Here is a 27,872-nt window from a genome sequence, read left to right on the forward strand (position 1 = left end):
TTAGGCAGTAAGGCTAGGTAGATCTGAGTGTCATCAGCATAGCTGTGGTAGAAGATTTGGTTCTTTCTCATTATTTGGCTCAGAGGTAGCATGTAAAGGTTGAACAAATCAAGGGCCTTGCCTGGGTGCTAATTCACAAAGGACTATTATTTTTAGGGCGACATCACAAGCTCAGATTTGGTTGGACAATCAGAGAAAAAAAGGGCGTTTCAGCACCACCTACATGTGGATAATGCATTTTAAAGTCGTTTATTCCTTTTCCTACCCTAAACCCAAAAAAAAAAAAAAAAAAAAAAAAAAAAAAATATATATATATATATATATATATATATATATATATATATATATATATATATATATTTGTTTTGTTTTTGGGTTTTTTGTGTGTGATTTTGTCATTTTTTGTGAGCAAAAGAGAAAACGAAAAACGGCTGTTTTCTAAGTTTTTCTTTTTTGTTTGAAAACGAATATAGAAGGACGGAAGATACCCTGATTTTCTATAAAACACCTACAACATGCAAGTGTGAAACCCAGGCTGCAGAATTCAGAAACACTGCCTTACAAAAACCTGGGCAAATTGGTGACACTGGTATAGGATGGTGACTTCATAATCTCTTCAGCAGATGTGTCGCCCCATGCAGACTTGAAAATGTGCTACTAAGCAAGGGTCCGTCGATTTTAGCGCCAAGTATGCTATATGCATTCAAATCAACTCTAAATAGCAGGATTTGAGGCATTACCAGAGGCAGATCCATGAGGACCTGCATGCCGTCGCCTGGGCCCATGTGAGCAACGTGATTGAAGTTGGTGGGGTGAGAGATTAGCTTGGATCTCATTTCAGGATCCCTCAGCATCTCCCTGTTGAACACCAAAAAAAACATCACATGAATTAGAAAGATAGCACGAGAAGGACAGCAGTGTGAAAAATGTACATCTGAATCCAGCTGACCTTCTCTGCTGCAGCCGCTCCTCCTCTGGTACTTTAAAAAGGAACTTCCTCTTGCTGCGCGTCCTCACCATCAGCTTCTTGCTGTTGTCTGAGGTCTCGGGGATGGCCAGGTCACAGCCATCTGTGGAGATATCAGAGTAAACACGTGTGAATGAGGTTGAGAACCACGGTTATGCCTGCTAAACTACAGCAGTCCAATGTTTCTGAGCTCGGAGGCGCTGGGTCTGAATGTGCTTTGCAAACTGTTGGCAGTACGCCTAGAGGAGGTGTGACAAATGAGGTCATTTCAGTTTACCAAACAAAAGTGTCTTTATCAAGAGGGCCGTCTGCCAAAGTGGGCAGGAAGCGAATTGTAAATGGACCACAAAGGGTGGAGCTGTACATTTCATTACCTGGGCTGCTTTTATGGATCAGTGTTTCATACGAATGAGCTAATGCAAATAAACAAATCAATCCCTTTAATGTGTGGATTCATTAACAGAGTTTATAAAAAAAATCTTGTAATCAAACAAATCATTCGCATTCATTTAGCGTTGTTAAACAAATTTTAAAATTGAACAAATGCTTAGATGTACAAATGCATTATTACACTCTGACTGTTGATGTGTTTGTGTGAATAGCACCCAACATTAGAGATTGCATATTTTGGTTTGTTTACAATGCAGACACAGATACAGGCCCAATCCCAGTTCTATTTTTGTACCCTTACCCCTTCCATGTGTTAAAATGTAAATGTAAAAATTTACCCCTAAGAAATGGGACAACACTACAACACCTGCACACATCATCATGTCATTGTGATCTCATGCTTCATATGAGATTGGCAATCGCGACTGCTGTAATTATTCCAGTTGTGTTATTTGTGGGTATTTATCTTCAGGAAATCACCGAAGGCATATATCATGTCATCATAACAATATAATGTGGCAATAAGATCGTAACTTTACTGTGCATTAACACTCTGGCCATATTAATCAATGCAAACACACAAAAACAACATTAACATTATAGCAGACACTGTAAAATGCTCATTCCCAGCCACTAGACATTTCTGACAGGGTATTCGAGTGTCATCGAGTGTCAGAATATTGTGGGACTGCTATACAGGAGTTATGGACTTGCGAAATTTAAAGGTATGCCGTTATGAATGTAATAAAACATGTGCTTGTTTGTTGTAAAAATTCATAATAATGACAAACTAATTTGTGCAACTCTTCTGTGTGCAGCCTTAAAGTCTCATATCAATTACACAAACAGTTTCAAAGAGAAACGTTACAGTTTACCACTGAAAAATCCAAGTTAGGACATCTTATGATGCTTAAAAGTTCTTCCTGAACTCTCCTGTGATAAATCAGTATTATATACATAGAGTCATAGTGCACAATTTAATCAGACAACTATGAAATTAAGATAATTTGGTAACACTTTACAACTGCACACTATGACTAATTTTTTAAGCATTAGCAAATAGTGAATTCATTATCTGGTAAGCATTAACTCTACATTAACAGATGTTAGTAAGCAGTTTTTAACTGCAGATACAAATGCTCTGTTCTTGACTTTTATAAAAAGCTCAATGATTGTTTTCATAATTTGTTAATGATTATTTTTTCATTACAAAATTAAGTATTGCATTATTTATAAACCAGTTATTTGAGAGAAGTTGCTGTTTTTTAAAGATTATTCAGAATGCATTAGTAAATGATTAATAAACTATTCAAATCAAAATGTATATATCTTCAGGCATATATCAATAGTTAATGTGCAAGTTAATAAATGCTTTATTAAGTCAAGTTATAATTACAACTGTTTGCATAGCTTCTCTCTTTTTTTTTTTTACTCCAAACTTATTTCATAACTTCAGTCGAGTGTTAGAAATAAATCCTTCTCTGAGATTATTCCATTGTCGAGAAATTATTAGTCACAGTGAATCAATAAAAAGCAGCTAAATATTCTGTTTAGAATGAACTGCTTTGAAGATTTCCTGACTTTCTTTTTCAGAGTATTTACAACTGATCACAGAGCCGTGCTTCCTTGACAAGATGTGCATGACAATCTCAAGCTTGCTGAGAAGTTTATAAAAAGAGGTCGGAGCCAGCCCCAAGTGGGCTTCGTGTGGGCTGTACAAACCTGGAATTTTGATTTATTTAATGTCTTGTACATAGCACAGAGTCGAATATTGTGCTGTATGAATGTCTCCACCTTCAATAACCCAAAACCCAACCTTCACAGTAACCTGTTGTTTTATTAACATCTACACTTACCCCAACCCTAGACCCAACCTCACAGTTACCTATTGAGTTTTATTAACGTCTACACCTACCCCAACCCTAGACCCAACCTCACAGTAACCTGATGTGTTTTATTGATATCTGCTCCACCTACATCACCTAAACCCAAACTACTTGTGGTGTAATCCCTCCCACTTGGAGGTCTCCGGGCTGCAGCGATACCTACTTGGATTGGCTCAGTTGTGATTTTCAATTTCATTTAGATTAATCGCCCAGCTCTAATGCCAAATTAAACGAAGAGTAATTCAACTCATTTCAGTCAGAAATGGGTTTGTAACATTACCAAATCTGTTGAGTGAACAATTCTGTGACACCTACTGTCAATCTGATGTAATTTAAAGAACAAATCAATGAAAAAATCATTCTAGTGAACGGATTTGAGAGACAGATTAATCTAAGCACTCCAGCACTACTGCGCTAAAAGCATGTGTGAGCTTGCTAGCACATGCACATGTGCATCAGTTTGGGTGTAGGTTGGGATGATTGACATCATTTTGTGGAGCGCATAGTTGTTCACAGGTAGGCTATTGTGATCAGAGACTCTTGGCGCAGACTTCAGGCTCAGTGTGCTGACATGATGAAGTGAGTGTGCATCTGTGGGGTAAGATTATACCCGAGGAGTTGTTGCTGAAATAGATGAGATGGGGTTGCTCAATGCTCAAAAGGTTTAGACTGCCTTCCACATTCAGAGGTCGAATCTATAAAGAGTAGAAAGTCAGATCAGCTGAATACAAACAATTGTTCTTTCAGAGACTCGAATATTAGGATGCGTCACTTACTTTTCTTAATGAGATGGTCTGAACCCATTCCATAGTGTGAACATCAAACACGTCGACCCCATAATCGCTGTACACCGTCAGGCAGTTCGAGTTTGAGCCTGAAAACAATGCATGTGGAGGTTAAGAATGCATGCTTAATCATTCAGGATACCATTTCTCAAAGGGCTACCTGACGCACAGTGAAACTGGGTCAGAAACCGCTGCTTACTATTCTGACTGCATATCACAATAAATGCTTTTTTTTTTTTTTTTTTTTGCTGAAATGATTGTTGAGTAAATGCCACATGAATTTCAGTGTTGATTGTTTATATAATTCACATGACATCATAACACTAGCTGCATATCATTATATTGTCTTTATCTGCTTTCCCTTGACCTTTCTGCTCCATTTTGTTTACCGCCGCCCATTTTTTCCGCTCACATCCCTAATAGAGATAGCCACAGCTTTTCCATGCACATTTTTTACTTTCCGATGTGATAAAGCCTCTCAATAACAGCTTTTTTTCATTGCACTAATTTCTTCAATGAAAACCACCAGCTACCAACTACCTACTTAATGGAAATGCACATATTTTTTTTATTAATAACTGAATCACACTTTTCAATATTAATAGCAAAAGTTAAAATAATTATCTTTTTTTTTCCTATTCAACATTATAATTTCTTTATTTTAACTTTAGGATCTATTTTTTGTAAATATGGGGTGGGTTTTCATTTTTACGCTGTCCTCCTTAAAAATAAAGCTAAAAATTGCCTTGACTCCTTTATGAGATTTCTAATTGAGGTTAAGACGTGGCTGTCCTCAAATTTTTAACATTTCAATGAGAGAAAAAATGAGCTGGTCTGGTTTGGGGATCCTGTCCCTGAGGAATTATCAGGTTTTGGTGAGCTATCAACTTATCAAAAACCTGTTGTTAGAAACCTAGGGTTTGAGTTCGTTAGTGATCTGAAATTAAACAAACAAGTAAATTCAGCAGTTAAACCCAGTTTTCATTTACGACTTGCGTATCTCATTCATGTTAGGATCGGTGAATGACACTCCCAACTCCAACAAACTTGCACAAGTGGGGCTTAAGAGCGGATCCATTGTGTAAGGTTTATTTTTGGAGGGGTACCATAGGACACATCCTGTCAGGGTGTAAAATAGCGCTTGTCCAAGGTAGATACAGGGGGCGCCATGACAAGATGCTTCATAACGCTCTTTAAACACCCTGGAGCAAGAGAGATGCAAGAAAAACCAACCACAGAGCAATACCATCAATTACGTTTGTTAAGAGCAGGTCAAAAGTCACCAACCACAGTAACAACAAGAACCAATCTGCTGCAAAGGCCCAATCATGGAAAATTAAGCTAGACCTGAGGGAAAGACTACAATTCCCCCCGGTTGTCCAGACAGCTCTGAGGCCAGATTGCAGTACTGTGGTCTGAAGAGGCAAAGAAGATCATTCTTATCGAACTTACAGTCCCATAAGAAGAGGACCTCTTGCATGACTGCAAGGGGAAAGGTTAGCAGGCATGGGTTTCCAGTTGAGGTCTGCTGTAAAGGATTCCCCACTCAGTCAGTATGGAGGATGCTTACAGCCATTGAGGTTATGGAGAGAAAGATAACCATTTGCAGGATTGGGAAGGCAGCAGAGACAGCTTCTTGCTGGATATGGAACAGGAAAGAGGAGCTTAGCCAAGGGGAGTTGATGGGCAGTGATTTGGCCGCCACAGCTGACCCACCAATGTTGATGGTGTTTCGGTTTAGGGTTGAAACACCCAATGATTATTGGATACCGCCTAATGATATCAACTCTTTCTGTCTAAGGATACATTCACCAAAAGTGAATGAAGGAGAAGCATCTTTGGATGCAATTGTAATTAAAAAAATAAAAAAATAAAATAATGACCTCGAGAAGGTGATTCATGCTTTTATTTTGGGGAGACTTGCTTTTTGCAACTCTTTGTATGTGGGAATCAGTCAAAATGCCCTGAATAGATTGCAATTAGTCCAAAATGCGGATGCGATACCTCTGACATGGATTCGCAAGCATGAACACATATCCCCAGTTCTTTAATCTCTGGGCTGGCAGCCTGTTAAGTCACAGATTGATTTTAAATTAAGATTAATTTTAGTTCATAAATCGTTACATGGTCTGGCTTCATCTTATTTATCAGATCTCCTACATGTTTATAATCCTGGTATGTCACTAAGGTCTTCTGATTAGTTTATTCTTTTTGTACCCATGTCCCAGGAGTAAGCGAAGTGGGGATTGGGCTTTTGCCGTCAGCTAGCTCTCTGCAACTCTCACATGATCACCCACTGAAGCCAAGCAGGGCTGCACCTGGTCAGTACCTGGATGGGAAACCACATGGGAAAGTTAGGTTGCTGCCGGAAGTTGTGTTAGTAAGGCCAGCAGGGTGCGCTCAACATGTGGTCTGTGTGGGTCCTAACACCCCAGTATATAGATGGGGACTCTATACTGCTCAGTGAGCACTGTCTTTCGGATGAGACTTTAAACCAGGTCCTGACTCTCTGTGGTCTATAAAAATCCCAGAATGTCCCTCGAAACGAGTAGGGGTTTAACTCTGGCATCCTGGCCAAATTTGCCCACTGGCCTCCGTTCATCATGACCTCCACACCATCCCCATACCATAATTGGCTTCATCACTCAGTCTCCTCTCCACCAATCAGCTGGTGTGTGGTGTGCTGTCTGGTGCAATATGGATGCCGTCGCGTCATCAAGGTGGATGCTGCACACTGGTGGTGGATAAGGAGATCACCTCCCAATGTGTAAAAGCACTTTAAACGTCTAGAAAAGCGCTATATAAATTGAAGGAATTATTACTGTTATTGCTCTAAAAACTCTGGAACAAGCTTCCACCCCATAATACACGCTCCAACTTTATATGTATTTAAAACGTTCTGAAACTGCATCTTTGTTCTTTAGCAGTCGAGCCGTTTTATTGTTAAGGGGTTTGTCTTAAGTTTTAATTGTTTTGTATGTGGTGTAGGACTTTTTTAAATAAGTATTAATTGTGTTTAGCACTTTGGGCAACGTTGTGTTGTAAAAAAAAGAGCTATATAAATAAACAAACAAAGTAACTAACTAACATTTACTAATTGACATTTAAATGAGTGATTTTACTCTTCTGCGTTCTATTTTTAAATGTTACATATATTAAACAAAATCACGCCAGACCAGAATCACTGAACTCACACTCATCATTAAAAAAAAAAAAAGAAGAAAGAAAGGAGAAAATGAAAGAAAAGAAAGAAACCATTTCTTGGATAAGTGTATTGTATTTGATATTGCAAACAAGGTCAAAAGGTTATCAGTTATTTCTTTAAATATCTTTAAAACTTGCCTGCTTTCAATCCCTAAGACGACCAGCCCTCAGTTTTTATAGCCAGGTTTGTGAATGAAATATATATTTGTAAATATGATTTGTAAACCCTAAAATGTATCCCCCCCCCCCCCAAAATGTGTGTCTTTCCCCAGTCTTTCTCCTCCCCACACATTCCTTTCTACACTCCCCACTGTCCTGTCCAGTAAAGGTGAAGCTAAAAATCTTGTGCTAATTAAATAATTCAAAATCAAAAGAGATCATCCTAAAGATAAACTCAAATTAAAACCATAAATCAGGCTCCCTGCTGTTTATTCATTTCTCTTAATTTCTTCTCTTATTTATGAAACCTCAAACTGTCGCCTTTGTCCTCTCTACCTCCTCTCCTCTGTTCTTTGCTACTCCTCCCTTCCTCCAAGTCCACACATGAAAAACACTGGAATTTCAGGAGGGTTGAAAACAAGCAAACACACACACACACACACACACACAGCGTTGCTTAGAAACTTTCCCCAATTACATTTGACTTCCCACACAAGCTCTTCAGAGTGACTTACTGCAGGCGAGCGGTGTGGAGGGCCACATGAGCTCCTGAGTTCGTGATCGTCTTCCAGTCGCGTCCACGTACACTCCCAGCTGACTGAAGCACAGCAGCAGCTCATTGGACCCCACTTCCATAGCATGAAGTGCATCCAGAGGCTGCTGGGCCAAAAATGCCAGCGAGGGGTCACCTGGGCTCACCAGACTGACCGGCGACGATTCTCCCTGCATGGCCAGCAGAGCAAAGCCTGATGGGTAACCTACGCAGATCCGTTCTCGAATTATCCCCAGCCATTGGACGACCCCTGGCGCCTGCACTTCCCAGAGTTTGCGATGATGGGGTTTCGCTCGTGTGATTTCATAACAGAAAACCTGCCGCTTCACGCCTGCAAAGAGACACGCTGGACCGCCAGGGCGGAGGTTACCGATGGTCATGGCCTGGCAGCCTCTCGTATCTGTCAGCTTGGCATCGAAACCCCCTTCAGCGCCCTCTAGTGCCGCCCAGGGGTATAAATGGACATGGCGATTACGGCCAGAAAGCAGGGCCACCATCTTCTCTTTGGGGATGAGCTCGATCTGGCAGACTTTTTTACAGTCAGCGGCACGAACAATGACTGAAAAACATCATGGGAGATTGGATTTATAATGGAAATAAAAATAAATAAAAAGATAAGAACTGAGCGAGGAATGTACAGTATTCATACCATCTCTGGTGATCTCGACTACAAAAAGGCCATCTTCTGTCCCCAAGACAATTCGTTCTCGATCTGCAGTGGAAAAAACAACAGATATTATTTTTTAAAAAATGGAACATTCCTGGATGTGATTTGTAAACATCAGTGTTTCAGTCACTAATGTCTTAGGGGGCGCCCACCCAAAGGCTTCAATCAACTCAATAGCAGAGACTAAAAGACCTGTGATGGGTGTGACAAACTAAGGCGACATCCAAAAAATGCAGTGTTGGTGGCCCTCAAGAAACGTGGTTGAAGAAACACTGACTTATACAATAAAAAATGCTGACCAAAATAACCTGGGATCAAAAAAGGTAATAATAAAAATAAAAGCAGCATTTGTATATATATATATATATATATATATATATATATATATATATATATATATATATATATATATATACATACATACATACATACATATAAATATATATATGTATGTGTTTGTGTGTGTGTGTGTGTGTATATATATATATATATCAAGCGGCAACCTCCCGCTCTCCCTCAGGAAGCCAATATGGAAGTAACTAAAACTGCAATTCATCTGAAATTCCGCTAGTCCTGGCCCCTCCTGGCTCCAAAACAGAGCAAATTTCAATTGAGCCCACTGTTAGAATGGCCAACTTTACAGCAGAAAAAAAGGTGTTTACAGCCTGGTACAAAAAAAGATTTTGGTTAATACAGGTAATATTACCCTTCATGACAACTGTGAGGGGGGTGAATTTTTTTATAACTCATCCGTTTCCTTTATATTAAGTTATATTAAGTTTGCATAATTAAGGGAGTGGCCACTTGAGTGACAGCTAGTTCTCGCTGGTCGCCGTCACGTCACCTCAGCTGAATCCTGCAGATTAGCCACTAGACTCGGCATATTTATCGTATTTCTGTGTTGTTTTATGTGGCTTTACACAGTCAACTGCCTTTTGGACTTGTTTCCTACAATTATTAGATGGCATGGCATGCTGAGGGCACTTAATTGTGCTCACAAACCATTCACGTGGCCTCCGTTTCCCATGTGAGTAAAGTTATATACTTATATACCATCTCTGTACATGTATTTGTTTTATTTAAGATCATTTATCGTTTATATTTATATTTAGAGCTGTAATGCACTCCAGAATCTGTCAGATTGATTAGCTGTAGGCTCTAGAACAGTCATCTGAAGCGTTGTCATACAGTGTTATGCTGGATTTCATCAATAGTCTTACATTTACTAACACAGACTATATCTGAAGTGTTTGGATGTAATTCGCGTTTTCCTCCTGTTGAAAAATTGTCATAAGAACAATGTTTAGTGGCTCAATGTATTACAGCAGTGTTTTTAAAAGTCTAAACACTTTATTGATATAGTGTACAACCAAGCACAAGTGGTCAGAATACAAACGAGTCACAGGTGATAAAGTATTAAGCATTTCTCCCAAAGTAAAGTGTGTCTGAACCAGGTCCAAGCTAAATGCCAGCAGGTGTCTGTAGCTCCGCTCACTCTCCGCCTCTTTGCCCTTGTTTGGTATCCCGCCGTGGGTGTGATGACGCGTGACCAAAATGGCGACGGTTGGCCGCGCCTACTTGTGGCTTCTTTTGCGCTCTTCAGAAACCTATGGGTGACGTCACGGACACTACGTCCATATATTTTACAGTCTATGATATATATATATATATATATATATATATATATATATATATATATATATATATATATGTATGTGTGTGTGTGTGTGTGTGTATATATACATACATACATACATACATATATATATATATATTAGCGCTGTAAAAATTAGTGCATTAACGCATGCGATTAATTTTAAATAATTAAAACACGAATTAAAAAAAAAATTAACGCAATTAACGCAGAAGCAGGTTTTTTTTAACTTCCTGTTGTGGTGGACGTGTGTTTAACATGGAAGAAATGTAAATAAGACCAAGGAAGCACTTTTTGAAGGCAAGTTTTAGTATAAAACAATTAGTCGCATTACCAGGCTCTCCAAAGTTTCATGCAATTTCAGGCATTTCATTTTTAACTTTCGACTTCTGTTGTAAGTTGATACCGCATGGCGAACAGAAAGAAAATCATCTGCATTTCATGACTCGGTGTTCCTTTAAGGTAATAAAATCACTGCTTAGGCTACACGGTAGACTTTTAATAAGAGTATGATCTTAATCATATTAAAATCGGAGTATTGGTGTGGGCATGAGCCCTCCAAGTTTAGCGTGTTTCCTCATCAAGGCGTATGCTTTGCGTTGTTGTGTCAGAATCCTTGTGAAATACAGTAATACTTTAGGATGCTTAGTTTAGGCAAATTTGATGAATGTGATCATGCGTGTTGAATCTAAGGGGAGTCGCTCCAGTATGGAAGGCCGTTGGGGCCAAAACGTCTGCAGCACGTTGTGTGATACTCCTAGTCTTAGCAACTAGATGAATGTAAAGGAGGATTAAGCTAAATTGTTTCTACTCTATAACTAATGTTCTCAACTCACAAAAATAAAACTTTACAGTGAGTGCAACAGTTTGTATTCTATAGTTTATTATTATAATTTTTCATTTTCCATATCTGCAATTCCTGTATTTTGGCATTTTTTTGCAGTCCACTTAGAATCCAACATGGAAATCAATGTTTTCTTTATTGGCATTGATTGTTTTGAGATTTAAATGTCATTATCATGCCTGTGTTTTAATTTCTTTAATTAATATGGCTGTCAAGCCAGGATCTTGATGGTTTATTGTGGGTATGTTGTTTACATGAAGAAATCTGTGTTACAAGTTAAACAAAAATGTATTAAACAATTATATTTTGAATTTTAATTCTAATAAACAATTTTATTTTGAATTAAAATAGTTTTTGTCTTGCGTTTACATTAATTTTACATTTGAATAGCCAAAATTACAAGTTTCAGTATTTTAAATGCGATTCATCGCGATAATTTTTTTTTTTAAAGGTGCGATTAATTAGTTAATTTTTTTTAATCAATTGACAGCACTAATATATATATATATATATATATATATATATATATATATATATATATATATATATATATAAACAAAATACTCACTCCTCACAAGAAAATGAGGGATGTTATGGTGTATTCTAGCGATTGGTTGTCAGTCTAGTGAGCTTTCAGTTTCACCATCTCGCTGGACTCACCTACGATGGCAGCAGAAAGTGTAGTTTTGATGGCAGGTAGGCTGCTGTCGTAGGCCTCGTGCAGCACATGCACCACGCGGTTCTTCAGCCGGTTTTTGGCTAGGATGCTCTGCAGGCCCTCTAGGATGCCCACCCACTTCCTCTTCTCCGCCTCGCTCTCAGCTAAAATCAGCAAAGGAACTGGCCGGATCGAGGATTTCAGAGCCGACGAGGTTACCTGCGCAAACATTGTACACACATTAAGCACCACAAGCAATGAACAGTTATGAATTAAAGAACAAGACATGTTTCAGAGCTTACCCTGAATATACAGGGAACGTCTTTATGGTTGGCATGGATCACATCAGATGCCAACACAGAGCTAACAGAGAACTCCTCATCCCTGTGAGGAGGAATCAAAGTCACAAAAATTAAAAGTACTCCTTTGTGTTTTATTTTACCCTTTATTTTGATGAGTATTGTGTCATTTAAACAGCTCTGAAAAAAATTAAGAGACCATTTGAAAGTTATTGTCGGTTCACGACAATATTGTCCATTTGAAATAAATAAGCATGTGTTTTAAGCAACATTTTTATTTGTGTTTTATTCAATAAACTACTGATTATGCGTTTTGGAAAAATTCTAATGAATTAATAATTTAGATAATTTACTTGCAGAAAATGACATCAGGGTTTCTGCAGATTTCACTAAATTAAATTTAAGACATTTTTAAGACCATCAAGAATTAAATTTTAGACTTCTTTTTTCCCCCCGAATAGCTCAGTTGGGGAAGATCTTCACTTGACCTATCAAAAAACTATTATTATAACTTAAGCAAATAAAACTTAATAATGCAATAATAATAATAATTCAATTTTTATAAAATATAGGCCAGGTCAGTATCATTAGTAGTAAATAAATAGTGAACTTTTAAGCAAATGTTTCTGTAAGGAATGTAATTAAATGATACTTTAAAGTTAAAAGTGGTGATTGTATGGGTGTTAATGGCCAGATTGGATAGCAATACATGAACAAAGAAAAAGATCTGTTAAAAAAAAATTTAAGACATACAACACAATATTTCAGTAGATTTTTAGACTTTAAGACCTGAAATTGATCTTTTGAGATTTAGGACACTTTAAGACTTAATTTATCTATCTATCTATGTATCTATCTATGTATCTATCTATCTATGTATCTATGTATCTATCTATCTATCTATCTATCTATCTATCTATCTATCTATCTATCTATCTATCTATCTATCTATCTATCTATGTATCTATCTATCTATCTATCTATCTATCTATCTATCTATCTATCTATCTATCTATCTATCTATCTATCTATGTATCTATCTATCTATCTATCTATCTATCTATCTATGTATCTATCTATCTATCTATCTATCTATCTATCTATCTATCTATCTATCTATCTATCTATCTATCTATCTATCTATCTATCTATCTATCTATCTATCTATCTATCTATCTATGTATCTATCTATGTATCTATCTATCTATCTATCTATCTATCTATCTATCTATCTATCTATCTATCTATCTATCTATCTATCTATCTATCTATCGGTTGGTCGGTCGGTCGGTCTGTCTGTCTATCTATCTATGTGTGTGTGTGTATATAAAAGAAAGAATAAAAAAATAAAAAATAAATGTGACTAGTCCTCACCTCAAGTCAAGGACCTGACTGGCCATCACGACAGGTTGAGTGGACTTCCCTTCTGGCACCTCGTAGAGAAAGAGTTTACAGTCACACACTACAGCATATGCTCTCTGCCAGCCCTTCTTCACTCCGGTGGGCTTCGGGATCTGAAAGAGGAGCAACAAACAAGGCTGTATAAGCTAATGGATAATTAGCAGGGATGCATCGAAACGAAAACTCTGGTCCAAAACTAAAAACTCAAAAATGCACTTGGCTAAAACCTGAATTTGTTTCTTGAATAATTGCTTATATTGATATTAAACTGTATTATAACAATTAATATAACTTATAACAATTCATAAATAATTATAAAAGTATCACAACAAAATAGAAAACAAACATATATAATATGCTATTCAACAAGTTAATTGTTATTCATTCAGGTTTTACCAATATCCAAATAACTATTAGTACAGACAAAACAAGACCCATTATAGCTTCTTGAAAATAATGCATAATAGAAATTCTATTGGGAAGATTCAGGTTCATTCACACAACCAGTGACTTCCCATCACATGTAAAAGCCAAAATAGTGTACTTTTGTTGTTTTAAAAACTATAAACATGTGTGCACACAATATTTAATTTATAGTGTTAGCTTAGTTGACACTGCATTCTACCAAAATAAAAAGGATCAAACAAGTTCAACTGGGTGCTCACCTAGGACAGACACAGAATAGGTGATGTCACAGTAAAAACATTCTCACACAGTCTGTGATCATAACATTTTGAAAATGAAAGCAATCAAAAGCATCTGGAATGTTTAGCTCTATGATAATAATAGAGAAAGATTGTAATTTGAGTGCTTGCAAGTGAAAAAAAACATTGCATGTATTTTTTAGTTTGTATTTTTAAGCCTTTTTTGTGTTTCAAACATTCTGTGGAATGCATCCCTAGCTATTAACATGAAACAGAAAATCAGTGAAAGTGTTCAGGTGAGTTAAACATATGTGACATTTTCATTATTCATTATGCCAGCACAAAACATGACAAAAGCAGACTCTCACCCTGACAAAACCTTTGTACGCAGTGCCAATGCCCCTCTGCACATCAATACCCAGAGGCCTCTTGGTCTGCTCGGGAGGAATGGGGCAGAGCTGGGGTGCGTTGTCTTTACAGGACACGTGGCAGATGAAAGAGCATACTGAAAGATGCAGAGAGAAAATGACTAAACGTTCACACGCGTGACTTCCGTTACACTGACAAGTGAAACCTGCGCATAAATATTTTATCCGAGATCAAAAGCTCTTAATAATCTCCTTGAGCCAGTGTTCTGTGATGCTGTTTATCATGTGCGCTCAGCTCACCCTCGCAGGCGTATCCTTGACGCATCTGGCCCACCATCAGTGAAGTACAGTGAGTGCACTGAGTCGGGCTGGAGAAGGTCTTGATGCTCAGCTGATGGGCTTTGGGCTGTTGACACAAACACTATATTAACAGACAATACATGCATGCTGATGCTAACACTTAAACAGTCAGGAAAGGTTAAGATTATTCTGGAATTTGAGGAGTGGAATGTTTGTATTTTCCTTTAATCTACACTTCCCCCAAATATTTACTATGTACGCGCATGGTGCAATTGTTTTCAAAAACTCACTTTGAAGCTTGTTTTCATCTTCTCGGTTTAAAGTCATCGTGATGGGCTTCTGTTTTTTACATTTATAAAACATTATATATGTGCGTCTGTGTGTATATAGAAATAAAATAGTTCGATTTTACTGTACATAATAACAATATTACACACAAATTAGCTAAATATTTGCTAAAATGATTCAAATATTCATCAAAAAAGACTTTTTGGAATGACTGATTTACTGAAGAGGGAATTTTTAGTGGAACATTTATTTATCTATGACAGCTCTAAATCAGCCAAAATATAAGCACAAAACACACTCCGCTAAATATGAATAAATAGATTTTAAAAAATATATAAATATTAAATTTTTAAGTTCACACACACAAACATCACTTGCATCGATAGATTATTCATGATGTTTTCTTATCCTATTAGTTGATATGCTTAATAATTAAAGACATCATGTGATTTCCAATTGCAGACACCAGAACCTGTGTAAATCACATGGAGAAAGTGATTCGAATTCGTGGATCTAAAGTTTTTTTTGTGGTTTATAGATTCATTCATATGGATTATTCTGGATTTGCACCAAATTTAAGGGTGTACTCACACTATGCTATCTGAACCGTGCACAGGAACGTTTCCTGGATCATTTGAGAAGTGTGAGTGCTCTGAATCGGGCTCAGGCACGGTTCACTTGGCCGGCTCTGGCACAGTTGGAAGAGGTGAGCGTGGTTCACTTAGTCTCAAGCGCGGTACGCTTGTAGTGTGAGTGTAAAGCGTGACTGAGCCCGAAACTGAAGACGAGATGTGACTTTAGGGGACTGTTTGATATGGATTTATTAATAATTCTTACTGTTCAGTGGACGCAAACTGTCGTAGATTATTAAAGACGCAAACCCTTTACTGCATGACAGCTGCGCACCTTCAGCAAACCTCCTAATTCCTGCAGCACGAGGACTTTATGACTGTTTATGAGTGTCAAAAGTGGCTGATCTGTTCGGTGAAATATTTGACTGCGTCTCACTGCATACCAAATGACTTAAACGATATAGCTAAAGTAATCTCTACTGTACTAAGCGAGAGCACTTATGGAACAGTGCATCATCGATGACGTAAGCGTGCAAAGGCCCGAATGTAACGTGAGTGTGGGCCATCGGGGGAGACGGGAGTGGGGACAAGCATGCTTTGGCCGGGTCCAAGGCAACTGTACACAGTGAGTATGCCTTAAGTATTTGCACAAGTAGATTAGTAGTATTTAATAGCCTAGATCTGTTTGTACAGCACTTTGGATCAATTTGATTGTCTAAATTTGCTTTATAAATAAATGTTGTTGTTGTTGTTATTACTACAAAGTCAACGCAAACACGCAAATAGAGACAAATATTCACTGAGTGAAATGTGAGATCCGTGTGCCACAAACATTCAGAATTCACCTCAATCTTGACTTTTCAACTGGAAAATTCATGCGAGGCAAAAAGCATCCCAATTTTTTTTATTATTTATTTAATTTAATTATTTAACCAGGAATGTCCAATTGAGATACAATATCTCTTCCACCAGGAAGTCCTGGTCAAGTCCCAAAAAACACATCTCTCAACACACCGACACACAAAAATTGCATAAATTACGACTGTTACATTGTTACGACTGAAATTAATTAATTTATTTATTATTGCGAATTGCATGTCTTTTTCTTTGTCCCGCCTTCTTGTTTTTATGTTATCCCATAGGCTCCCATACCGGTGTGATCTCCAGTTCTGATTGGCTGCTGGTTTCGGAGGAATGTATAAAAAGGAGCTACCGGCAGGGTTCGGGGAGCTCATTTGTGCTGCGTTCGGTGCTGGGAGTGGAGCTCCTGGATTTCCCTCACCCCTGACGACCAACAACCAATATTGTACTAATGTTCATACGTTAACCTATTTTGAGAGTTTGAGCGTGTAGGGGTGGCCTGCCTATTGATTACCTTTGACTTTGTTTATGTTTAGGGAGAAAGGTAAGCTTCCTGTATTTTTCTTTAAATAGTAAAAGGTAATTTAGTGCATTTACTTTATAGATTCTTTTGTTTGTTATTTTGGCCTGTGGTCACACTGAAGAGATGGTCATTTATATTAACTACATTTTTCTAATAAATCTATTCATTTAATCTCAACTGGGTCTGAGTTTGGTTGTCGACCGAAGGGAATCTTTGGCGTTACGTTTTTTTTTGTTTGTTTTGTTTGGGAAATCCACCACCCCAACACATTTGTTTTCTTCGTTTATTATACCCATGTTGTTTCCCCTAGACTTGGGGCGTAATACAATTGTTAAAACATGTGCACTGTTCTAAATTGACAGTCTGTAAAATATTGTTAAATATAGCAATAGATGGTACGGATTTCATATGTAGTATATCTTGAAGCTCATTCTATACTAAGAGCATACTTGCAGAAAGACCTAACTCGTTAAAACTAAAAAATGGCATGTTAAGTGAGAGCATACAGTATCCGCTGATCTGGTAATATAAGTATTTGAACAGTAATCCAAGAAATTAGACATATCAGGGCTCGAAATTGCGTCCATTTTGGTCGCATTTGCATCAGAAATTTATTTTATGCGACCTCATAATATATTTGGAAGCATTTGTGCGACTGCATATAATGGGTGTAGTGCGACCTGTTAAGATTTTTTTTCTAAAAACATGCTGAATCGCTCTTCCCTGCTGCTATATCAGTTAATATTAGCTGTCAATCACTCAAGGCTTTCCGCTGTCAGACGACAGAGAGCTTTTGTTACTGCGGAAAATGCAAACAGCCGAAGAGTGAAAAGTACACACAGATTTGCAAACCCCACCTAAAGTTAAAACGTAACTGCGTCGATGACAGCGATCATGACATGTGGTGAATGTTGATCCATCAGCCGAGATCACTCGAGTGTTTTCGAAAGAGGTGCCTGAATCTCGATGCGTTGCATTCACTGCGTGTTCAGCGCAAATGTCCGCTAAATGTGAAATCTAACACTGTACACATCATCGCCAAAGAAGCTCTCCTTTACCAAGGTTCAACTGACTGAGCATTTAAAATTATGCAAACCAAAACCTTTAAAGAGTGATAGAAGTGAGACTTTTATTACTTTCTTTAGTCCACTCTTTCTTGAGATGTATATTATTATTTAGTTACTAACTAAAAAAACAGTTTTGCAGCTTTCAGCTTTGAATTAAATGATTTATTATAATCTTTTGTTTGTTTGGTAGCAAAAATATTATTTATTAAATTGACATTTATATAAAAACAATAGTGAAAAATAAACATTTCTTACAGCAATGCTTCATTTTAGTTTGTAATTTAATTTATTTTTTGTAAAGTAACAGACTTTTTTAGCAGATGACTCGCATTCGAGCACATTCAGGGCAGCATCATAATGAGAAATGTAATTCATCAATAGTATTATTGTCATCATCGTTATCATTAATATTTAATAATTATTAAACATACATTTTGGAATTATTGCACACAAATACCAATAAGCCATCTCAGCATTAGTTAGACAGTTGTTTCTGGTTTTTGTTAGTCCTAATTGATGTTGTTAAACACAATAAATCCCTTAAAATACAAATTTCAATGGTGCTCATTTATTTATGGTGGGTGCTCCTACATTTTTTCCTGGTGCTCCTAAATATTTTAAGTTGAGAGCACTAGGCAAAAAAGTTAATTTCGAGCCCTGTATATACTTTGGAAATTTACCAACTAAAGCTTTACTAATAACAAAACTAATGTATGTTGTTTTCTCCTTGACTGCAACAAGGTCACTTCATTTAAATTACAGTGATGTGTGTGAAATTGAACCAGTGACAAATCGTATGATAAACAATATACAATCTTTTTTAAACATTCAGAGGTGCGTGCATATAAAGTAAATCTCCGAAAACCAATACTGATAGAAATGTACTATGTAATGTGTGAACCCAGCATTAGTCTTCGACACAAACACAACTCATTTACTTTGTGGAGGGTGGTTTTACCTTTGGTGCAGTGAGAGTGGGCTGATACATTGGAGAAGGAGTAGCAGGAGTGGTCGCTTGAGGCTTGACTGCTTCCTAAAAAGTTAAAAAAACAATTCCAAAATCAATCAATATACATCTATTTTATTAAATTAAAAAGGAATGTAAAGTGTGTCCTACTAGAACCTTCTTTTGTATCTTTTAAAAGAGACTTTGTATTGTTTTTGAATTTTGAAAGCTCTCTGCTATCCATTACTATTCAGGAAATGACTAAATCAATGGCCAATGTATCAGAAAGGAAGTCTGACAGGGGCAGAATGTAATAGGAAGTGTTAGGTGGACACTCACATCCTGTTCTGTAGCTGCTGATGGGGAGGAAGGGGGAATGTCAGTCTTCTGAGGTGCGACGTCCACATCTCCGACAGAGCTGGTCTGAGGGGAAACACCAGAGTTTAAAATGAGCACGCACATAAAGATTCCATATAAAGGACTGGGCAGCAGATTAGATCTAATATGTGCTTTCGCTTTTAGAAATATTTGGACTAACAGAAGTCATGCAAACACTATCACTTTGTGACGCCATTTGGGAATCATATTATTTCATAACTAATAGGCATTCAGAAGTCATGTGCTAACACATGACCATCATATGCACATGGTTAATGTCATATGGAAAGACTGTGATGACATGGTTCTACAATTATTAGACTAGCAATTTTATTTTGAAAAAATGTAATTACGTATAAAACTGAAATGTTTTGTAACAATATGAAAGTCTTTACTGTTTTTAATTTATTTTAATACATCCATGCTGAATAAAATTAATCTTTTTAATATATATAGTAATATATAATAATTACATGGATTTATAATCTCTCATCTTACAAGCAATTATGAATTACACAGATCTTGCCATGACTAAATTAAGATGGATCTATGCACGCTAAAGCAAACTTTTTCATGGTGTAGAACTTAAATGAAATAAAATGTAAAGTTCTTGTAGCTATAACCCCATATAATGACCACATTTTTCCTGTGAAAAATATATATAACAAAATATGATTGGGTTAATTGCTACAAAATAAGTCAAATTATTACTTTTTCTATTCACTGTATTTGTTTATTTTAAAAAGTACTTTATGCCGAGTTCAGACTGCACGGTTTTCAAAGAAGTCGTATCACAGATGTTTTCACATTGTATGACTATCAGGATTCCGCATTCTGTCGGTGCTGTGTTCACACTGCAAGATGGATCAGCGACATGGGGTTTCACACTGCATGACTTTAAAATAGGAAGAATCGCCGACAACTTTGTCTCGGTCCACAAACTACGCCTCACAACCAAACACACTCGAAAAGTGACATGGAAACAATGTAAGGTGAGGCAGTATATCTTTCGTTATCAACTACTTAATGAGAGAAGCCTTTGGTGGGGTAGAAAATGTACTTCTTTTGCTCATCTGAGTTTAAAAGGGAATTAGCAATTTCTTCTCAACTTTATTTATTTTTCGATCCGGTTGTGATTACTCAGATGACACGTCAAACAGACAAGGGTGCTCCTGCCAATTTTCCACTAGTTTTTCTTACATTTCTGGGGTAAAAATAGACTGAAAAAAGGATTTTTATCTTCTTCCCCCAAGCTCCCGCTTGCCTTCAGATACCCACATTAGTAGGTGCTGCTCTCACATTGATCGCCAATCTTATTTTCAATCAGAACACATTTTACACGACATGATTTTGAAGAGCCGACAGCTCCAGATATTTACCATGCCAAATATCTGAAGGGTTTCTGCGACTCATCTGCGGTTCTCTCAGATTGTGTCTTGGATATTTCGCACTGTGTGATTGTTACTTAGATAAACGAGCACCGATTTGCCTGTGATTTCAGACATTTGTCAGCGATTTCTCAAAATCTACTGTGAGCCAAAATCGAGAGTAAATCATGCAGTGTGGACTCGCTATTAGTCTTATTTTAGTTTTCCAGTGACTTAATATTTTTTGCTATAATAACTTTTAGAACTATACATATCCTTCTTTTATTCTCAATTGTAAGTCACTTTTATGTTTGTAATTATCTAATTGAATTAAAATGTTTCATTTATTTGAATATTAATTTGTTAAATTATTCTAATAGTTCTAACAAATTTAACAATCTAATCTTTTATTTCTTTATTTTACACTAATGTGTGTTTGTCAAATTAAAATGTTTCATTTTGTTTTTATTAATACTACTACTACTAATACACATATTTCTTTTTACTTTTTAAAACAAACTCAGTGCAGCCCTTTGTTCAAAAAAACCGTGCACTAAAGCACTATCGTTGATGCATATGATCCTCTGCAATAAAACCCAAAATTACACCCAAAAAAATACTTACCAAACACAACACAACCCTGCAAAAGGATTCTAATAGTGCATAGATGTATACAACAATTATGTGCACAATATCACATCAATTAAGTGCAGCACAGCCTTTTAAGAAAACACAAAGATTGGCAGGTAATTAAAATAATCATGAAATTTAGTGACATCACACTTTTCTCCCCAGAGAATTACTGTCATGTTCAATTAGCTCACATACTCACCACCATCATATTTTCTGCTGGGTTATAAATACCCGTGAAACACCCGCCGACAATTTAATCATTTCTCATTCATTTTCTTTAATTGGATTCATTATATGGCTGATTCGATCTAAATCATGGATGTTTATGGTCCTAGCGGGATCTAGGAGTTAACTAGCAGCTTAGTGCATTTGCAGACTTGACAAATAAAGAGTGACGTTATTCACGTTAGCCGGTTAAGAGGTTAGAGGGCAGAGGGGACTTTGTTAATAATTCAGCAGGATGCTAATCGTGAGTCGCTAACCTTTAACACCTACTGTACAATTAGCCTGAATTGGATCTAGGGTCCGGTTGCGATACGGCAGAGGAACATGGTCAGCAGACAAAATAGATGCAGCAAAACCATGCTGGTTAGGCATATAGGGAATGTGAATGGTGAGTAAAAATGCTTAGCAACAAATAAAAATAAATAATAATAAATAAACAAATAATAATAAATGTGTGTGTTACTTTATCGAGAGCTCCAGTATGCAATACTTGACCATCATGCAAACTTTTGAGACCCTTTTGTCTGCTGACCGATCACTCGAGCAGAGGTTAAAGATCACAGAGGGAGCAGCTTTGTTTAGCAAACTTACTTCGTCCCAAAATGCAAGCAGAGAAGATGCAGATGAGGAGGAGACAGAGTCCTTTTTTGTTGAGGGGGACAAAAATTAGATGAAATATAACACAGCTTTGGCCTTTGTTTTTCAGTTCAACTTTTTTGATTAGATAAGGTCTTTGTTTACAGTCTTAAAAACCCTACTTGCACTCATATCACTAGTTCTTTCATTTAAGGCAAGACACTATGGGTGAATAGGATGAAAAAAATGTTATCACCATTTGCAAGCATTTTCTGTAGTACAAGTTTTCTAAAATGTATGTGCTACTGTGCACAGAAACTTAAGATTAAATCAGGTTCAATATTCTTATTTATTTTTTGACACGTAAGAAGTAATTTTAGAAACCTTTTTATAACTCAGAAGATAGTTATGCTTATTTTTTTGTAGAATAAAAATGTTCTGTTTCATCAGGTAAAGTATGCATGTAAATGCTACTGAAGTGGAGATTAAAAAAAAAACAATTTGGAGAGAACGGTCTCTAAAAATATGTATTGTAATTTAAATCTAAAGGAGGAAATGAATCAAGTGTGACTTAAAAATTGCTTAAGTATTTGGGTTAACGTCTCCACCATCTTGTCGCAAATATTGGAAAAAATCATTAATCCTGAACCTTGCCTTTTCCTATTGAATGACGATTCTTCAGTAACTCTGACTTTAAATCAAAAACAAACTTTTTCTCAGGATTAACAGCTGCAAAGAAAACAATCAAAACCCCGGGTTCAAACTAAAATAGGGAAGTGAGCCTTTAGTCATGCTGCCCCCTCATCCTGAAATACTCTTCAGTCTAAACACAAAATGTCTGAGCTCATGCCAATTACATCGCTCTATTCTTTTTAATAAACAACAACAGTCCATTTCTCAATGTATGTGTTTTTATTACTTTTAATGTGGTATAGCTGAACAACTAAACTGTATTTTTATATTATCTTAATTTTCTATTTATTATTAATATTATTTTTTCATAAGTCGTGTGTTGTGGAGCTCTTGGCCAGGTTACCCTTGTGTATACACACACACACATATATATATATGTATATGTATGTATGTATGCGTGTTTGTGTGTACATATATAATTTGTATTTTTTATTTTTGTTTCATATCAACCATGCTATACACATTGAACCAAGTCAATTTTGAAGGAAAGTAGAAGGAAGTAGAAAAAAATGCTTCCTTCCATTAGACTGAAATAACATTTTACAAAAGTAATTTTCTCCCCTGTAGTGTCTTAAAATGCCACAATATAAGAGTACTTTAAATAAACAGAAGGTTGTCCAAAAGTTGCTTTGGTTTCTGATTAGGTCATTTGGTCATGACCTGAAGTGACTCTGTGATTATATTAGCTCTATCACTCAAGTCTTAGTCATCATCAACTACTGTACCAATGTAAACTGTGACTGAGAGCTACATAATAACTGATGGGAGTCAATGATTCCAGGATGAGGCTGAGCAGGAAGCCTCATATCACACATCTATCAGCAGGGTAAAGTGGGGCCAGTTCAACACAGGATTTAATGTTAGGACCAAAAGAGCAGGAACTGACCTCAGATGTCTTAACTAGTGTGTTTTTATGTTATTGGACTTAATTCAACATCTGAAATGATACCTGCAAACTACAAATGGGTCAAAAGAAATGAAAATTCTAACAGGGAGAATGATTGGAAACATTATAAAAATACTGAATCATTTCTTGCATGTTTTAATTAATAGTGGGAAAATTGTTGCATTTAATATAAAACACAAATTGAAATCTGCTAATCATGGCCATATTAGTATCAATTATTTAAACAAAAACAAATGGAAACCGTTTTAAAGGAAAAATTGACATGTTTAGGTAAAAAAAAAAATAAAAAAAATAATTCTTAAAAGTAATATCTTAAACTGTTGACAGCATTTAATATTTTCTTATTTCTTTCTTTTGGTATGAACAGAAACAGCTGTCAGGCTGTATTTGACTCTCTGACAGCGGGTAGGGCTTACTGAAAAGCAGAAACACCAACACAGTCTCACGGCAATTCGTAACTTTTTGTTTGAGGGCTAATTGGTATGGATTTGTACAATCTCACTTGTACAATTTTGTAGTAAATTTGCTTATCCCCAAATGACGGTGGGGTTTGGTGCCACATCTCCTTTTTAAAATTGTATATTTTCGTAGAACAAATTAGCCACTAAACTGACAAAATGTAAAATAGTTAAATTCCCCATGAGATCAGGCTGGAAATACAGAGGGTTCCCTGGTTAACCCTTCATACAAGTAGTGCTCTGCTTAAAAAAAAGAAAAAAAAAGAAAATAACATTTTTACATATTACACAGATCTAGGATAAAACAAATGCGATTTTTAGCATTCTCTAAAGCAGAGGTGTCCAAACTCAGTCCTGGAGGGCCTGTGTCCTCAATATTTTGGTTCCAAATTAAAGTCCCAATTAAACACACCTGAACCAACTAATCAAGCTCTTTCTATGTATACTGGAAACTTCAAGGCAGGTGTGTTAAAGGAAGTTGAAACTTAATGCAAGACACCGGCCCTCCAGGACCGACCCTCCAGGACTGCTCTAAGGGTTGTCAATTCTCTTCTGAGATTTCTTTATCTTTTTACCTAACTAAATAAGCATAACAGATTCATTTGAATGGCATTTGAATATGGTAAACATGACCAAAAAATCCCAAAAAGTAGCAGAAGTATCTGAAATAGGCATGGGCCAGTATCAGATTTTGACGGTTTCACGATTTTGTGATTACTGCTCTAAAACATTTTGACTTTTGCTGTCTTTATTAGTCTTAAAAACACTGATTTCTCTACAATTTAAAATGGCATATTTGGATATCTTTTTAGCTGGAGATACTGTAGTCCTAAAAAACTAAATATGAATAAAATTTTTTTTAATAAAATAAAGTTTACATATACTGTAGGAATGGTATTCCTACAGTATATGTAAAAAAAATTCAAAACAGAAAATTTTGGCAGTTTTAAAACCTTGAATTTTCCAAACCACGGTAAACCTTAAACACGGTTATCGCCCCATTCCTAATCTGAAATGCACTGTTCTTGACATTTATATACCTTAAAAATACAACCAAAAAAAAAAGACTATTTAAGACAGCAGAACCCAGAGGCGACTGAGGGGATCAGGCAACACTACAACCAGTATTTAGCTGCAAGATATTTATAAATGCAGCAGTATTTGTATCTGGCTACTGCAGGCGTCACCTCATCATTTTGATAAACAATATAACAGGTCTCTGATGTTCTGAAGAAGTAGGATGTCATTAGGATGATGAAATGAACAGAGGAGGGCTTGTTAAGGCATGTAATGCGGAAGCAGTTGCAGGGATTTAATCTGAAACACTCACTCTGAATGTCAGCTCATGGGCAAGAGGAGAGGTATTGAAGTAGTCAAAGATGGAGTCCTGGAAGTCTGGCAGTTTCAGGCCTACAGTTGATATGGAACAAACAAACAACAAAAGAAACATTAATAATATTAAAAATAAGCAGTTTTTAAAAAGAATTTAAAGGTGACAACTTGCTTATAGTTTATGCAAGTATATTAACATATAGAATGCACAGTCATAACATGTATCATTATTATTATTTTTTACCTTTGTCTGATCGTGAGCGGCTCTCCTCCATCTCCTTCTTCATGTTCTCCAGCTGTTCCTCCAACTCTCTGTTCTTGGCCTCGGTGTCCTTCAGTTTGCTGTAGATAAAAGAAAGAAAAGTAAACCTATGTCAAAAATACCAAGATTTTAATTCAAGCCTTATGGTTTCCATAATGTTGAAAATGTGGATAGAATCACAAAATTGAGTGAAAAATAGAATAATGGAGAAAAAAATAAATTGTGAAATTTTGAACATATGAACAAGTCTTATATGAACATGTTTTATTATGAAATTTTGAAAAGATCATTTGAAGTCACCATATTTTATGTGGATGAAAGGGATGGTTCAGATTTAACTTCCCGTTGCTTCTCTAAATATTCCTTTAAAGGCATTTAAATTATATTAATTTTGGAGAAATAAATCATATAGACAGAAATGAGTGTCCTGTAACACAATGTTTCTCAACCACTCTCCTGGAGGACCACCAGCTCTGCACATTCCATGTCTCCTAAACCAACCACACCTGATTCAGTTCATCAGCTCATTAGCAGAGACTGTTAATGGGAGTGACAGACAAAGGGGACATGCAAATCATGCATTGTTGGTGGTCCTCCAGAAACGTGGTTGAGAAACACTGCTCTAAGAAAACCCTCAAGATAAAAGTTCAGTTTATTTTCAAGAAATTAATTGCACAGAATGTCCTTACAGTGATACTTTAATAAAAATGAATGTTAAAAGCTTCAAGGACTAATCACAATATTTATTCATTTTAATTTTGACAAATAAAACTGAAGTTCACAATCATATCAATGAATAAGATGTAAAACTGCATAAATGTAACTGTATAATGTACAATTTGTTTTATTAGGTTTCCAAAAAATTTAAATGCAAAGACTTCATAATTTTACACAGCTTATCACAGCAGAATCATAGACTGACCTCTCGAAAGAGATGTTGGCAGCTTTGACCTTGCGCAGTTCATCGTGAACCAGTTGCTTGGCACGGATTTCAGCTTCCAAGGCCGACTGCAGCTCTAGACGGGCAGACATATCCAGCTTTTGACTGCGACGCACCTTCCACAACGGATCCTGCCAAGCAATAGAGATGCACATTTTGAAAAGATGCCAAAAACAAAAAAACAATTACTTTCTGACAGTCTTTACGATCAATACGGTTGTTCTTCTGTCATATAAAACGAGCATTACTTAAAGACAGATCATTCTGGACTTATTTAAGGACATAAAACTATATCCAGCATAAAGCAGCAAGTCAATGTAGTCATTCAATGTTTGGTGAAAGCCATAAAGCACAGAGAAAGCAGCATGCATGGAAAAAGCACGCTGAAGAGACTACATCATAACAGATACTGTAAATCCTCCCCAGCACTACAATGAAATCCCTTAAAATGCATTTTCCATCAATCCGATGGCTCGCGAGGGCTTATGTTGGATCTCCCACAGTTTAATGGCTATTGATCTCAGCTGTCACCAAGGCTCCGCTATTTACACGTGTGGCTACAAGGCAACATTTGTCTCAGTGAGCCATGTGGCGACGAGACAGTCATTTACCAAAGAAAAGACAGTGATTGGCTGAGGGACAGCTGAATATGGTGGAATGAAAGAAGAGGATTACGTCCCATTTCATTGATTAAACACGTGAAGTGACTGCGTCTGCCACAGCGGATGGAAAGCCAGAGAAGGTGAAGGGAGCGTTTATGGGGAGTGTTCCTGGCACGACTCATCAACTTTACATTAGAGCTGCCGGTATTTTCCAGCGCCGGCATAACACTGCAACACTCGGCCCTTTTGTTCAGGCTTATCGAGCTAATGACTTCTCGGCGCGACTGATTTGATGTCGTCCAATAGCGTGCAAGCGGAAAGTTAAGGGTATGCACACTTGACCTCATAAGAACAATGGAGGCGAGCGTATCTCAGATGTTTTCCATGAATTATGACCAGCGATGAGGAGAGCTGATGCTGCGTTTCCATTCATCTGCCCCTTTGAAATATTGAGCCTTAAATA

At 36.7% G+C, this 27,872-nt stretch overlaps 1 protein-coding gene across 4 annotated transcripts in view; it reads right to left on the minus strand.

Annotated features, from left to right (window-relative positions):
* cdc42bpb (CDC42 binding protein kinase beta (DMPK-like)) overlaps window positions 1-27,872 on the minus strand; it is a 145,268-nt gene that overhangs the window by 14,042 nt on the left and 103,354 nt on the right. For 2 of the 4 annotated variants that reach the window (XM_087297631.1, XM_087297629.1), the window contains exons 18-34: window positions 26,790-26,938; window positions 25,850-25,947; window positions 25,604-25,683; window positions 22,231-22,281; window positions 19,376-19,459; window positions 19,049-19,123; window positions 14,780-14,885; window positions 14,480-14,616; window positions 13,441-13,580; window positions 12,070-12,151; window positions 11,770-11,986; window positions 8,594-8,656; window positions 7,907-8,503; window positions 4,020-4,117; window positions 3,854-3,938; window positions 950-1,070; window positions 741-858 (exon numbers count right to left, since the gene is read on the minus strand). In XM_087297631.1, coding sequence (XP_087153757.1) covers window positions 741-858; window positions 950-1,070; window positions 3,854-3,938; window positions 4,020-4,117; window positions 7,907-8,503; window positions 8,594-8,656; window positions 11,770-11,986; window positions 12,070-12,151; window positions 13,441-13,580; window positions 14,480-14,616; window positions 14,780-14,885; window positions 19,049-19,123; window positions 19,376-19,459; window positions 22,231-22,281; window positions 25,604-25,683; window positions 25,850-25,947; window positions 26,790-26,938 — 2,301 coding nt within the window. 4 annotated transcript variants of the gene reach the window in all.

The sequence above is a fragment of the Danio rerio genome, chromosome 20 (genome assembly GCF_052040795.2).
Source record: "Danio rerio strain M-AB ecotype USA chromosome 20, GRCz13ab, whole genome shotgun sequence".
In the NCBI taxonomy this organism is placed as follows: Eukaryota; Metazoa; Chordata; class Actinopteri; order Cypriniformes; family Danionidae; genus Danio; species Danio rerio.